At 45.6% G+C, this 15,322-nt stretch overlaps 1 protein-coding gene and 1 long non-coding RNA gene across 2 annotated transcripts in view; one reads left to right on the top strand and one right to left on the bottom strand.

Annotated features, from left to right (window-relative positions):
- Positions 1 to 10,899, bottom strand: LOC111836511 (endoplasmic reticulum membrane adapter protein XK-like). Its single transcript, XM_023797853.2, has 3 exons — positions 9,637 to 10,899; positions 2,220 to 2,479; positions 1 to 2,044 (listed from the first exon to the last, which is right to left on the bottom strand). The coding sequence occupies exons 1-3, from the start codon at positions 9,975 to 9,977 to the stop codon at positions 1,251 to 1,253; spliced, it is 1,395 nt and encodes a 464-aa protein (XP_023653621.1). The 5' UTR covers positions 9,978 to 10,899; the 3' UTR covers positions 1 to 1,250.
- The window catches only part of LOC111836513 (uncharacterized), a 24,782-nt gene continuing 19,076 nt past the window's right edge, over positions 9,617 to 15,322 (top strand). Inside the window, exons 1-2 of the long non-coding RNA XR_002836450.2 lie at positions 9,617 to 9,756; positions 11,420 to 12,326. This is a non-coding gene — a long non-coding RNA (uncharacterized lncRNA). The remainder of the gene's footprint in view (positions 9,757 to 11,419; positions 12,327 to 15,322) is intronic.

A 15,322-nucleotide genomic window follows, 5' to 3' on the forward strand; every position in this document is an offset into this window, starting at 1 on the left:
TTCGCAAAGGGAATAGTTTATTTAAACAGGCACATATTTATAACACAAAGGCAAACAGGCACTTCTGGGTAAACCAAAACACCACCACCAAAAATAAAATAATAATAAAAAAACACACACAAACACTAGTGTGGGTGATCCAAGACTGGAGGCACTTCAGGGATCCCCCATCTCCTCTCGAACACACCAGTATTGCCGTTTCAGTTCCGGTTATTCCCGTAATCTTACCGCCGTGAATTAAGGCAGGGGCATCGCAGATCGCCGACGTGTGTAAACAGCAGTCACTTGTTCGCGTGGATTCTCTTTGCGCGTCTGATACTTTCATTGCATACAAGATCTGCAGGCAGCGGGGTGCAAGTCCCGATGTGCCTGCTTGGTATCTATAGAGACAGGGGGCTTTAAAGTGCAGGTGAACAGCAATGGGAGCAGCTCAACAGAAAGTCTCAGATTGGCCCTGAGTATCAGCTTGTTCATATATAAATATATATAAACCAGGAGTATAGTAAGAAGGCAGCCATACCTGGCTGTATCTGACCTGAATACACCCAGCTTACAGCCTACACCGGCCAGGAGAGTCACAATGCACGTATTCTTACCATGACACTTGTGTAACATTTTAAATAATCCTGAATACATTCTTACACATGTTTTAACACTACTGACTAAAATAGGTTCCCTAAAGAACATTTTGCACAACAAACAGACCTCATATATATTATATTAACATTTGGACACACTTTCACAGCATCTTCTCTCTCACCTAAAATTAAAACGGACGGTGGAAAATGGTGCACCAAGTAACCCGAACAGAACCCCAGCTTCGTCGTCGTTAGAGGGAGTTTTTCTTACTCAAAAATGTTCTCAGAGCAGAACCAAAATGATTGGTTCAGAAAGATAACCAATCAGATTATAGAGGAGGTGGGCCCAAGAAACAAGATGACCAAGACATCTGATTGGTTGGTCCCGCCTCCTGTAGTTGCATTGACCCACGTCCTCTACAGTCTGATTGGTTATCTCCCTGAATTAATAAATTTTTGTTCTGCCCTGAGAATATTCTCGTGCAAGTAAAACTCCCATGAGCTTTGTCATCTGAGGGGATTACCAATTGTTCCAAGGCTCCGTGTTGCAATGTTGAGCTGGCGGCTCAGTCATGAGCTCCACATCCTGAACCTCGTGGTGAACGGTCCAGGGCAGATCGCCAACAGGTCTCCTAGCCGACGGCAAAGGCACATTCGTTTGGAAGTCACGTCTCAGGCCGCGTCCATAATGTCGTCTGTTATGGCGGTCTCACGCTCGCCCAGCTGGCTGGTGAGGTCGGGCAGCCGTCGGGCCTGCAGGCTCACCGACCTGGGCTGCACCTCCCGGTCCCGCCGGCAGCAGACGCAGGCCAGGCAGTCTGCCACGTTGTGGTGGAAGAGGCTCCGGCAGGGGTGGCAGTACTGGTAAAACAGCAGCATGAAGAGCACGGCCATACCGTAGCACACCAGCAGCTGAGCCACCAGCAGCGGCGCACACACATACTCGTAGAAGTCCGTCTTGAAGAAGTACCACAGGACGATGAGGCTCACGTTCTCCGCTAAGCGCACGCAGTAGTACGTGGCCAGGCAGCCCCAGCGCGGCCGCTTGTCGATCAGGTCCCTGTCGGTCAGGTCCAGCTGGAAGGCCGACCAGCAGAAGATATTGATGCAGGCGTAGAGAAGGGTCACCATGCACAGCACCACTGTGGTGCCCACCTTGCTGAAGTTCTTTTCCACGTTCTCGGGCAGAGAGGCCCTCCTCACCCAGAAATCAACCCAGGGCAGGAAGAGGAAGAAGAACAGGTTGCCCAGTGCCACGAGTGCCATCCAGTGGATGAGCGCCGTGCTAAAGAGCACGAGAGCTGTCACACGGACGGTGATCTCCAGCCCCCTCCACAGGATCATGCAGAGATAGGCTGCAGGTCGCACGCGCACTTTGAAATCGTCATATTTGATCTGGATGGCCAGGACACTGCAGACCAGTGCACCGTAGGTGATGGAGATGAGGGTTATGACCATCAGGACAACTGGAATGGGGACACAAGAACAGCAGGCTTAGCTAGAACCCCAAACACCATCACTGCATCTCCATCCCCCCCCCCACTCGCCAAAAAAATAAATCTAAACATATAAACATAACAATAAAGAGCAGACTAGACAAAGAAGAGTAGCAGAAAGAGCCAGAACACCAGTGGGCTCTACCTCGAGAGGGGAGCATCTCCTTCTCCTGTATGGTGACGTACAGCTGCAGCGTCAGCTGTGGAGTGGAGCCCAGGAATGCCTGGATAAGCACAGTGCGCTTGAAGGCGTTGCGGTGGACCGCCAGCTTGCGCTCCGAATGACCCGTCTCCCACTCTGTGAGAGTGCCCCGGCCGCTCTTCAAGAGGATCTTCCTGGAGATGGTAACGTAGGGCTCCTCTTCCCTGCCTGCCTGGCAGTAGATCACCAGGGCATCAACACACCTGGTCAGCAGGAGATCGAGAAGCTCCGTCATCGGCAAGGCGAATCAGAGCGGAACAGAGCCAGAGACAGTTCATTCCTGGTCATATACCACAGTATGGATTTTAACACTGAATAAAAGTAATGGCTGCCATAAGAAACAGGTTTAATGGTCTCAGTATAGAAATCAAGAGTTTGAAAAAAGCACCATACAAAAAGGCATCCATGTCTACAAAGAGTGGAAGTACCTTTCAAACACAATGGATCCTTTTAAATTTGCACCAGCCTGAAGTTGATGTTTCCATCACCTTCTAGAACAAGGGTGTTAGACTCCAGTCCTGGGGGGCAGGAGCCCTGCACATTTTTGGGTTTCCCCTCATTAAACTCATGAGATTCAACTACTTGTGCTAATTACCACACAGCTCTTGAGCTGAATCATTTGGGGTTGAACAGGGAAAGAACTAAGCTACACAGGGCTCCGCCCCCCCAGGACTGCAGTTTGACATCCCTGCTCTAGAACAAGAAAAGGCTTTTGGAACCTTCTGCCACAGACCTTTCCTGAGAACACTAGTGCCACTGGTGTAAAATGACAATATTCAAGCAATTGCACATTGTGCTTTAAATTTGCAAATTAAATATCTGGTGTCAGTGTAGTTTAGTATGTTCAGTTTTAACCAACATTAAGTGGAAGGACATTTGAGATTAATTAAAACTAGGATGAGTACAGTATTGTGAAAATGGGACAACTGGCAAACGGGACAGTTAAATTTTGCAGTTAATTTATGTGTTTAGTAATACTTTATTTTCCATATTGTATTCAAGGGGCATTAATGTATGTAGAATGGTATCAAGTTGGGATTCAAGACATTGAGAAGTTTTTTTTCAGAGAGCAAATTTTCAGTGTCCCATTTTAACAATACTCACATCAACTGATCATTTAACCAAACTACTAATGTCACTGTCACACTTATGTATAAACTTTGTATTTTCAAAATGTGCAACTGCCAATGGTTCATTGCAGGTTTTCGACTACAATGATGAAAACATCATTCAGCCCCTTTAGAAAATCCCCATTGGTTACATATCTTGCATTTCTGTTTGGCCTCCACAAGGGGGAGTGCGCGCACACATTTTCACTTCTTTAATTTCCAAGCGGAAAGATATCATCGCTATATAAAATGTAATCAGCCTTGAAACATTGTAATCAGGGGTCAACACGATGGACATTTTGATCAAAATGCAAATTTTTACCACGGACGTGGTATTTAAAAATGGAGCCTACAAATATTTTTTTCCTTCAAGAATAACATTTTGCCATAGACCCAGACACTTTTGTATGGACAGGTTGACGATCCCTGGCTGTAACTGTAACTGTAAATGATTTTTTTTATTATTTGAAAAACGCCATTTCAGAGTAAGTTATGAATTTTTTTTTTTATAAATATTCACTCATTAAAATAAAAACCATTTATCCTTCCCCATAAATATAGTTTAAAAAGAAAAATCCCACTCAATGTTTTTGGCAGGAAAAGCCCTTGATTTGGAGACGCAAACTAGACCATGTGCCCACAGCCAAAGGCCTCGGAGGGGCATGGATACCCTGACAGGTTCAGGGGGCCCAGCATTTTATTGGGGCCCCAAAGTCACCCATGGGGTGGCCAAGGTCACATTTCATCAGAGGGCCCAGCATTTCAAGCTACGGCTCTGCTCACAGCAGCCTATCTGTAGTTCTGCTTGCAGACTGCCCTCACCAGAAAAGCACGGGGGTCTCGCCCTGCTCATAGCTCAGGGGTCTTCCCACTGGAGCATGCTCAGTCCGGTCCGGGGGTTGGACAATGGCTGTGGTTTGATGGCAGACCACAGACCAATAGGACACACGCCATGTTCTTTGCATCCATGGCAACTCTGTGACACTGTGCCGCTTCAGGGGACATGCAACTACGCGCAAGACCCATGCGTCAGACCAGACAGCCGGCTCCTTTTCAGCCAGGGAAAGGTCTTGCACTGCCTGCAGCTGCTCTAATCGAGTCTCTATGCAATGTCCTCTCCCACGGGCTTCACACAGCTGCTCGCCAACCCAGTGACAGTGCCCGGCAGGTGTCCCGTCCGGCAGCCCCACCACAGCGGAGGAACACCATCACAAAGCTCGATATTTCCTGTAAGCGAGCAGCAGCAGGCTAGACAGCTGGCGGCGTGGGGCGGGACATACTGGGAGGCTCAAGCTGAATCGGGGATTTGGACTCAGTTATTCCACCTGCAGCTCTAAATCTCAGCCCAAACTCTGCAGATTAACCGATTCGGTGCAGTGATTCAGAGCAAACTGTAGGTACAAGTGTGAATAATCAACTTGTAGACAGAGATGGCAGAAAACATAGCTCTTGTGGAGCTAAACGCTGCACTGTCCTACCAGGAATTCCCAAGGCCACCACCCAGAAAGGTCATCTAATCTGACAGTTTACACAAAGCACCCTTGCATACATTATTGATGGCCGTGGAGACGATGTAATCCTGCCACGATGTGATCACCGCTAAGACATGCAATTTCCTCAGAGCTGCATACAAAATGAGTCTTTTTTTGCGAACACACACAAGAAACAAACGCCGTCTTTACCAGTCACAGCGGCGCAGCCAGATGGCGTTACCTCAAGATCACACATGGTGCGCAGCTATTTACGATGGAGTCGGTTTCCAGGCTGGACACAGTATCCAGGACATTGCTGTCACTCACAGCTTTTGACACCAGCACTTGGGGGAGTAGCCCAACTTGAACATCTGTCTTCTGATTTCCACGTGTTTTTCTTCAGGCTCAGAGTCAGAAGGAAAACCAATATTCGGGATTTTTCCTACACTACCTAAACTTAATGTTTCACTGTGTGGAAGTCAGATTTCATATGCTGAAAAGGGCACTGCTCTGTAGAAGCTGCATGGTGCACAACCGAGCCTAATGCCAGACTGGATACTTCAGAAGGAACAGACACCAGGAGTCCAGACCGAGGCACTGGTAGCTAACACAGCAACACAGGAGGACCAGGTGGTCCTGGGCCTACCCAGGTGTAGCTCAGGCCCACCCCTTCAGCGTTGATAGTGAGCGATACGGCACAATCGAACGATTGTCTGACAGGTATGTGTGTGCGTGGTTACATCAATCGGAGGAAAATAAAGGCAAATAAATTTCTTTCACTTTGTTCAATTGGTCTTCGCAGTGCCACAGGTCATTTAAAAACCGAGTCTGTAGTGTGATTTGTTCGCAAAGAGAATTGCTATGGGGCTGATTTTCTGACTGCCCACCTATATGATTTCTGCCAGCACTATTAGCTGGTATTTGGGACATCCACACAGCTACAAAGGTGAGGCCAAATCACGGACACACATACACATATACATACACAAAATGAAGAACGCCATTTAAAACATATGAAAATTAGGCCTGAAATTTCCAGTTTCCAGCAAGTCAATTTCAACAAGCTGAGAAAACTGGAGTCGATGTCTGTGATGGCTGTTCCGGAACATTCTTCAGAAACAGCATCTGGTTTTGGAACTAAAGCTTAAATCACTGATGGATGTTGCCTGAGCAGCACATTTATATATAAATATAAATATATAAATTTTTACTATGATACACATTTCTTGGTTTTGTAATACTCCTCCCTCCAGATAATGCCTAATCCTAGAAACCAGGATTCTACAATGAATGTTCCATCAAACTAGAGCTCCTCTAGAAATGTTGTCCCAACATCCTAGATGTCGAGGCTCATTCAAGAACACAGGGGCCACAGCTACAGACGGCAGCCGTACCTCAGTGAAAATGTGATGCATTTTGGTAGCGCATACAGAAAGGGCAGCGCGGTTTCCTACGAGGTCCGAGATATACTTAGACAACCTGGCTCCGTGACACTGGTTCTGGGTGGATAAACGCAGACGTGGCTGTGAGCCCATGGCAGACAGCTACACCTCCACAAAAGGCAACAACCCAATTTTATTCTGTGAATGTTACTTTTAAATGTCTGGGACAGTAAAACCTGACCACTAACATGCAAGATGCCATAAACTATGCTTTCCTAAAACACTCAGGCAAACAAAAGGAATTTGAAAAGTCATGAGGTGATTTAGTTACAGTTGCATTTTACTTATTTAACAGACACTTTTATGCACAGCAACAGGCATTTTATTTTGATTTATTTATGTTATTTTCTAAAAACAGGGTCAGACAGACAGGTCCTGGAGCAATCAGGGGGTAGGGGCCCTGCTCAGAGGCCAATAATGAAATTGCTCTGCGGACCCGGGGATCTGATCCAGTGTCCTCCTGATCACAGGTACAGCATCCTATCTGGCTGAGCCACATTCCGCCCCTACAGTTAGCGATGCAGTGCAGCAGACACCAGTATCCAATGGGTTAAACATAAATACCCAAGCAGCTTTTACCCTAACGAAGGAGGTTTCAAAATGACGAATTTTACATGAATATTTTGACATTCTACATTGCCATACTGTTATGGAAGAGAAACTCTTAAAGAGGAAGCGCAAAAAATAAAGAGAATGATACGTTAGAAACTTCCTCTCCTAAAAGTAAACCCCATGACAATACTACTCTGTATAACCAGGAGATCAGGCCTTATTTTTCTGAGTCTGCAGCTCAGCTTCAAGTCCAAACTGTACAGTTAACCCTTTTGCATTGCGACTTTCCCCATTGTGCTTCTGATGATTTCTTATGCCAACCCAGTGATCTAAGTGGGAATTATTTTGGGAGTTTTGCAAAAATTACAAATAAAAGAAGGCCAGCAGATGACACACCAAAAGTTTAGTAACCCATAAACACATATAATACATGTACACTGTTCTCATGTGATACCTCACCGTGATCTTGTGATATTTGTATCCTAATCCCCGTGATGTGGAAGGGTGGACTCTACTAGTTCTCCTGACTAGACGACTACAACTCTGTACTATCAGGTTTACCAACTCCTGCAGTCAAATCCATCCAAATAATTCTATACAAAGCAGTACGTCTGGATTTCAACCAGCCTAAATGTTCTCATGCCAAACCCCTCCTTGATTCTCTTCACTGGCTCCAAACTGGTGCTCACATCAAGTTCAAGCCTTTGGTTCTGTCTTACAGGTCCGTCAATGAACAGGGACCCACCTCCATCAACAGACTCCTTAAGACCCTAGTCCCATCTCGCCATCATTGGTCAGCAAACCAACGCGGCTGAGAGATCCCTCCTGAGCTGCTGAACCACAACCAGCCATTGGATTCTCAAGAAACACCTCAAGACCCATCCGTTCCAGGAACCGCTCCATGTTCCCTGAATGCCCTTAGTATTGTACTTTGTTTGCTGATTTGAATAATTCTCTCATTAGGTTCTTGTTTTGTTTGGAAGATGTGTCCTTCTTGATCTGATACCACTTGCATTTGTAACTGGACGTTCACTGGGACCTCAGCCTAGCTGCACTGATGCCAAGTCAACTCCCCAACAGCCATATGTTTACAATGTGCAATTTAAGATAAGGTAAGATAATCTTTATTGTCATTGTCACTTGACAACGAAATTGCGAAAGTTTACCTCACTTCTATGTTATTCTGAACAAAAGCATCTACTAAATGAAAATGTAAATCTCAGTTCAGCACATCCTTTACAAATCAAGACTTTAAATATACCAAACCCACTCACTGCCATGTCTCTCTTAGACACACACCAGAACAGAAGAAGACAATCTGTATTTCAAAATACACAATAACTGTGACAGTCATTTGATCGGCCTATACTTATAAACAAAAGAGAAAATATTGATAAAATAAATTAAAACAAACAGTATATACACCATTACGACAGTAAAAATAAAGTTCAAAATTGTTCAAACACAAAAAACAAAAATATAGTGAGTTCAGTTTAAGTAAGGCTACCAGCTCTATAAGTACTGTAAGGCTACCAGCTCTATAAGTAAGGCTACCAGCTCTATAACCGTGGGGTCACTTAAATAAGCAGTAATCTCAAAATGGCAAATCTGCAATTGCATGTGTTACAGAAATGCTAGAAAATCAAAACCCCAACAATAACAAATAAAACATTTTATCTCTAAGCCTCCTGTCTCTAAAGTTTGGACCTGAAGCATGAATCATGGTTTTACATCTCATTTAATGTTGGTGTGATAAACCACCTGACACATCACTGATTCTTGGGAATTTGGATAAAACAGGTTTTAATTCTGAAAATAAAAAGTTACTTAAATTACAAAATCTGAAGTTATATCATTATAGACCAGTGTAACCTCCTAATTTTGTATTTTTTTTCATAAAATAGGCATTTTTTTCAGTTATTACTTTGTTTTTGTCAACATAAAGTTAAAGTTGAGTGTAATGATTGGGGGGGGGGGGGGGGGGGGGTTGGGGCGAATGTTGTGAATGTTGGATGAGGTAAGCCAAATGAACATGGCTTAATAGTGAATTGTGAGAGAGGGTGATTATCCCCTATCTGAGGATAACTGATTTTGTAGGCAATGGGCCAGCATATAATCATTAAATTAATAAAAAATAAAAAATAAGCATATAAAAGAACCTTACATATGTGCAAAGGACCCCCTAATTATAACCGTGATTCTCTTTATTCATGATAATGTTATTAATTTCCAACAGAATGAGCACTTTTTTTAGTGGGACATGTTTTTGCCAAAGTTTCAAGAATCAGTGACATACAACCCCACAGTGCTACTCCCTAACTGACATTATGTTCCACAGCTAAGGTGAAACTAACTACAGGTCAGGCTTCCTCAACTAGTTAAACAAGTCAGTTTTGTGAAACCAGATACAGCCTGTCATTACACAATAAAATTCCTTTCACATCCCTGATTCTCCAAGTTAAAGGAACTTGAAAGAAGAACTAATGAGTAGTTGGTCCATGTCATGAGACTATTACGCTACAGCCAAGAAGCAGCAGGAGCTCCGGGTCGGAGGGATCTCTCCTTTATTGTCTAGCAGTATTTCTGTTTCAAGACAGTAGCAGATACTTCAGATGTCCATCCACCTTCAAACAGCTTATCTCGGTGTTACTGGGGAAGCGAAGGAGACTACCCCAGACAACACAGCGCTCAAGGCAAGGGTACACCATGGATGCGAGGTACCGAAGATGTGTTTCGTCGGATTTAAACTAAGACTGATCTCCTACAAGGCGATTATGTTCTATACCTGATAAGAGGACCCATCAGGAGAAGATGTAGGAAAAGAACGAGGGGGCGATCTCTCCCCAGGTCCCGGTGGATGAAAGTCAGCGCCAGCTGCGTCAGGACGGACGGCACCAGGACGAAGGTAATGGTCAGACCCATCCAGATGTCGTCGTGACTTTCATGGTAGTAGCTGCAAAGCACGGCAGCGCTGACGAACTCGGCGCAGTATAGAGCCGCGGCGATCAGAACGCCCCACGGGGGCTGGATATTACTGCGGTCCGCGACCAACACCGAGCCGTTCTGGGCGCGCGCGGTCGGTACCTGCTCTCCGCAGTCTACGATCTCGTTTTCCGGAACTTCCATTGTAACAGAAAAGTATAACAGTTGTTTGAGACAAAGTCACTACAGCAACGTAAATGTGGCGATTTCTTTGCTGCGGAACAGCCAGTTTTCGGTTGTGAGCAATGGGCGTTGTCAGTTTTGCGCCAGACTTATTCGGATTATATATATCGCAATTAAATGTACAGCGACATGCTAGTATTACATTTAAAAATTTATACACTCTAACTCACTTTTTTGTACCGATCGTTGTGTCAATCGAGAGTCGTCTGTAAAGCAACTGGTATCTACTATATCTCATGCTGCTCGACTTCATTACAATAAATGTCAAGCAAAAACAGTGAGCAACTTCAATTCTTCAATCTGCTGTAACAACGTTACTGACGATTACAAATAAACGCCTCGTTGCACCCCGGCGCGTGGCCTTAAAGAAACATCACATTACTGATGATAACGAGAAATAACTAAATCATACTCTGTCATTAACACCCCGCATAGTCTATTTGTCAACAACTGTGTAAAAAAATGAAAACATTCAGGCTCTGCTTGGAGGCACAAAAGCACAAGGCCAAACACGGGAAGATGACTGCTTAACATACCACGCCATCTGTACGGATTAACGCCGGCATGTTTATAACGACGGAAAATATAGATCGAAACCTATCAGACTAGTGCACACTCGGGTGTCAAACGGGGGAAGTCTACGAAGCTGTCTGTAGCACCGCCACCCCACAAACCCTCCTGAAGATCCGAGTAAAGCGACAGGCCAAGTGGCCCCATTTCAAGGCGAAGAAAACAAGCCCATCCAAAGCCACGTTCCGCGCCTCCGCGTAACCTCCGGCGACCACGTATCGGGCTCAGCTCTGGCCCCAAATGATCCGCTGGGGCCGCAGCGTCCCGAAATGCTGACACTGCACTCCCCACCCCGGCATTCGGCTTTGCGGCTTCCCCTGGGTCCTAAAATCCAACTAGTTCCATGCGTGCTTACTGAATGCGACATTTAAACTCACAAAGCTAAACGCCACTTGGGAATTCGCTTAGGGCAGGCTGCGGCAATTCTTTTCTACAATGGCCACATCCTACCTTCACCGTGTCACATTCACCCCGGTTGATGTAATCTTGTACCAATCACATTGCTCTTCCAGATTTTCTGCAGGTCTATATAAGTAAATAAGATGTTAAAAAAAAACAGGTTAGATAGCATATGGACCAAATAGAAGAATGTCTTTATTGTCACTGCACATTTTAGAACAATGTGCATCACCTGGAACTGGTGCTACTTAAAAAAATACAAAGAGTAAGAAATTTTTAAATAAAATTAAAATATGCTGTATAAAAAGTAGAATATCCTGTATAGAATAGCTAATTACATAGGTAAATAATATAATTTATGAACATGGTACAATGATTTACACATTAAATAGACATTATTGTTCATGACATGTAGTATTTCACATTATACATAGTATTGCCAGTGAGACTGCCGAAGACGTGGAGGGCGCCGATGGGACGTCAGGAGGTGTAGACCACTCTGCTGGAGATGTGGAGGGCGCCGATGGGACGTCAGGAGGTGTAGACCACTCTGCTGGAGATGTGGAGGGCACCGATGGGACGTCAGGAGGTGCAGACCACTCTGCTGGAGATGTGGAGGTCGCCGATGGGACGTCAGGAGACGTGGACCACTTTGCTGGAGATGTGGAGGGCGCCGATGGGACGTCAGGAGGTGTAAACCACTCTGCTGGAGATGTGGAGGGTGCCGATGGGACGTCAGGAGGTGTAGACCACTCTGCTGGAGATGTGGAGGGCGTCGATGGGATGTCAGGAGACATGGACCACTCTGCTGGAGATGAGGACGGTGCTGAATGCACATCAAGAAGCAGCTATGGGATTGGAACTGCAGGTGGAGAAGATGCCAAAGAAACACCAGGCATGACAGTGATGCAGACTCACCAGAGCAGGGCAATGTGTGTTTGGCTTCTCACAAATCGGGTGTTGGCAGCATGGCCTCTCCTGAGCCAGGCACATCTTTGACACTGTGGGCTCGGTCTCAAGAGCGTCCTCAGGTGGGTCAGACCCTGCTGGGCTCGGCAGTTCTGCTCTCCTCCTCCAGAGCTTAGCATGAGAAGCGGTAATGGAGCAGCTTCTAGCAACAGACAAGAATCAGGCAGAGCAGCTTCTCGCTGCTGAGAAGCATCGGGCGGGGAGCCGGCGGCCCGAGCAGTGAGATGAACAGCGGCAGATGTAGTGTCTCATGGTCCAGAACCTGGGACTGCAGGTTTCTCCAACAGAGAAGCCCCGTCTGCCTCGACCAGTCCCTGTACTTCTCCCAAAAGGTGCCGGGCCTTCTCCACCTCCTGGGGATCCTCATCTGGGGTGAGTCCTTCCAACACCTGTTCTGTCTCCAGAAGTATCGCCCTCACTTCAGGGATCCTACACTGTGTGAGATCATGCCTCCACTCCAGATGCGCATCCAGCAAAGCAAAAAGGTCTACTGCCTGGAGATGGGGCAATGCAGCCGGATGCATGTCAGAGGGCGTGGCGCTTGTTGGTAGTCCCTCAGAGGGAACGTTGGAGTTAAAGGCTGTCAGGATGTTTGTGGAATCCTGGCATACTGTCAAGTCTATAGTAGTGAGGAGGCGTAAAAACTCCAGGCACACCCTTTGTGCAGGAAATACCCCCAAAGGGGACTTTATTAGGGATGCAACAGAGGGGAGTAGGTCAATAACGGGGACCTACAGAGGGCTCAAACTTATGACACACAGCAATGCCAGGACTCGAGCACATAGGACAGAAGGTCACATAAACACTGTTAACGAAGAGTACACAAGGGGCAAGTGTGGGCCATAACAATAAACTCATAACAAGGGCTTTGAAACAGCTGCCCAACATAAGGGCACAGCAGTGACATCTGCTGGCCAAACAGAAACAGGACGGGGTTTATGGTGACAGGTGTACATGTCTTTTAGAATATCTATGGCTTCACAAAAGCATTGTGATCTGAAAATGTCCCCAGTGAGGGGAAGGGGTGGGCAATTACTTTCTGAGCAGTGTCAGTGTCGGTGATCCTTTGAAGGGCTTGCCTGCCTAGCTGAATAGTGAGTGTCCACAGTGTACTATGAATGCACTGTGATGCAATAGTTCAGGACGCTTTCAATGGAGCAGTGACAGAATGGCGCAAGCTGCTGGAGGAACAGGCTGGTTATTTTAACTGCCCTTGTTGACCAAGGCAGTGATGTTAGTTGCCCATATGAGGTTCCCTGTGATGTGAGTTCCCAGAAATGTTTAAAGTGGAGCCCCTTTCCTCGTTGTCTCCGCTGATGTTTAATGGGGAGAGGTCCTTCTGAAATTGATAATGAGTTCTTTGGTTTTGTTGGTTTTGCATGACAGGTGTGAGACTAGGGGAGAGGTGGGGGAGAATCTGACTGAGCGGTTTAACACAGACTCCTTGATCCACATACACATAGGCTGACTGAGATCCAGGTTGAGCAGTTTGCTGTCCAGCCTACTGTGGACCAGTGTGTTGAACACCAAGCTATAGTCAATATAAAGCATTCTCACATTTGTCTCCCGTTGTTTGAGATGGATAGACAGTACTGATGGCATCATCTGTGGATCCATTTACTCTGTAGACACACTGGTGCTGGTCCAGGTTAGAGGATGCAGTGGCTCTGCTGTGCCTTGAGACCAGTCTCTCAAAGCACTTCATAATGATGGGTGTGAGAGCCACTGGTCTGTAGTGATTTAGACAGGTAACCATGGTTTCCTTTGCACTGGAATAATGGTAGCTGTCGTTAGGTATGAGGAGATGATGGACTGGACAGAGACAGGCTGGAGCTATTGGAGAAGACCTTGATAGCTGGTAGGCACAGTTCTTGAGCATCCTTCCAGGTATCCCATCAGGACGGGCCACCCTCGATTCATTCACTGTGCTGGGCTCGATTTCCCGATAACAGTGACTTTTAGCATCTTATGAAACCTTGAAAGGTATACCTTACTGAAGTTGCTTACTTTTCTGCACGTGGTCCCCAAGCAATCCCTTAAGAGGCTGCTTAAGGGTGAGCTTCATAAGTGTGAAGTAACTAGGCGCTGGAACATCTGACTGGTTGACTTTGATGGCTTAAGAATTTATCATTCCTTCCATGCAGCAACTGCTTGACTGCGGCATGAGAGAAAGTGGTGTTCTTTATAAGTATAGCACTGCGGAAATGCTTCAAAATATTGCATTTATCAACACTGGGGACAACCTAAAAATAAAATACAAAATTAACAAACTTAGTCATCTAACCGTAAATATGATTTTCGCTATTTGGGTGCCCACCTCCCCAGATTGTCGTTTCACACCATTTTATTTTTATTTGTTCTATAAAACACCTGTATGCACCAACATGTGAGAATGTCATTGATACTGGGACGAGCGATGGCCCAACAGGCAAAAGAAAAGTTGTGTTACTGTCATAAGATAAGAGAGCGTCCTATGCGCTTCATTACTGCCTACCCACATAGCAAGAGGAGTGTGAACCGGATCGGGGCTCAATGTTCGGAAATCACTGTAGATCCATAAACCAGATCTGGCCTGGTTTCACTTTGCACTACTGACCAATACTGGTCTGAATTCACTTTCTGTATTTGAAACAGATAAGGGTCATATCTGGGCCAGCTTTACATTGAATATTATGAAATTCATCTTGTATTTGCACCAGAGTCAAAAGTTAGATCAGATCTGGTCCAAATGCAGCTCAGATGCAATTTTCCAGACTGACTGCTGACTAGTTCTGCTCCAGGATCCTAAAGTAACATAATACAATGAATAAATGCTTTTATTTGCCATTTGCACAGGTGTATTAGAATTCATCTCTTTGCCTACCCCATATTGCTCTCTATAGCTTGGGGGTCACAGCAGAGGGCCAGCCAATGTGCAGCATCCCTGGAGCTGGGGGGTTAAGGGTCTTGCTCAAGGGCCCACGGACATGTGACTGTCCTGCTGAGGCGGTGACATAAGAACATAAGAACATAAGAAATTTACAAACGAGAGGAGGCCATTCCAGTCACTGGCACTGAGCCACTCACCACCCACATATAGGCCTAAGTTAGGATCCTGGATCTTAGAATCCTAAGACCCTAACCCAACCCAACATTATAAAAGCATGTCTTATGGAATGTTTACATAACTTAGGACATTTTAGGAACCACGTCAGAACGTTAAGGTACAGCTTACGGTAGAATGATGTAGCGTTAAGAAGGCTTCGGGAAACCTACCCCTGAACACTTTTCTTACCTTGAGTGCCAGTACAGTGAATGCGAGGTATAAGTCGTTTAAGAAAAATTAAAACGTAGGCTAACAAAGAAAAAAAATCTTTTCAATTAATTTA

Source organism: Paramormyrops kingsleyae, chromosome 10 (genome assembly GCF_048594095.1).
Source record: "Paramormyrops kingsleyae isolate MSU_618 chromosome 10, PKINGS_0.4, whole genome shotgun sequence".
Classification (NCBI taxonomy): Eukaryota; Metazoa; Chordata; class Actinopteri; order Osteoglossiformes; family Mormyridae; genus Paramormyrops; species Paramormyrops kingsleyae.

What these genes read in the sequence shown, in the direction of transcription:
- LOC111836511 (XM_023797853.2), bottom strand. Translation starts at nt 9,977, where the DNA reads ATGGAAGTTCCGGAAAACGAGATCGTAGACTGCGGAGAGCAGGTACCG. An exon ending in CTGATGGGTCCTCTTATCAG is followed by an intron (nt 2,480 to 9,636) that starts GTATAGAACATA and finishes CCTGCTGACCAG; the next exon opens with GTGTGTTGATGCCCTGGTGA. An exon ending in GGAGATGCTCCCCTCTCGAG is followed by an intron (nt 2,045 to 2,219) that starts GTAGAGCCCACT and finishes TCCCCATTCCAG; the next exon opens with TTGTCCTGATGGTCATAACC.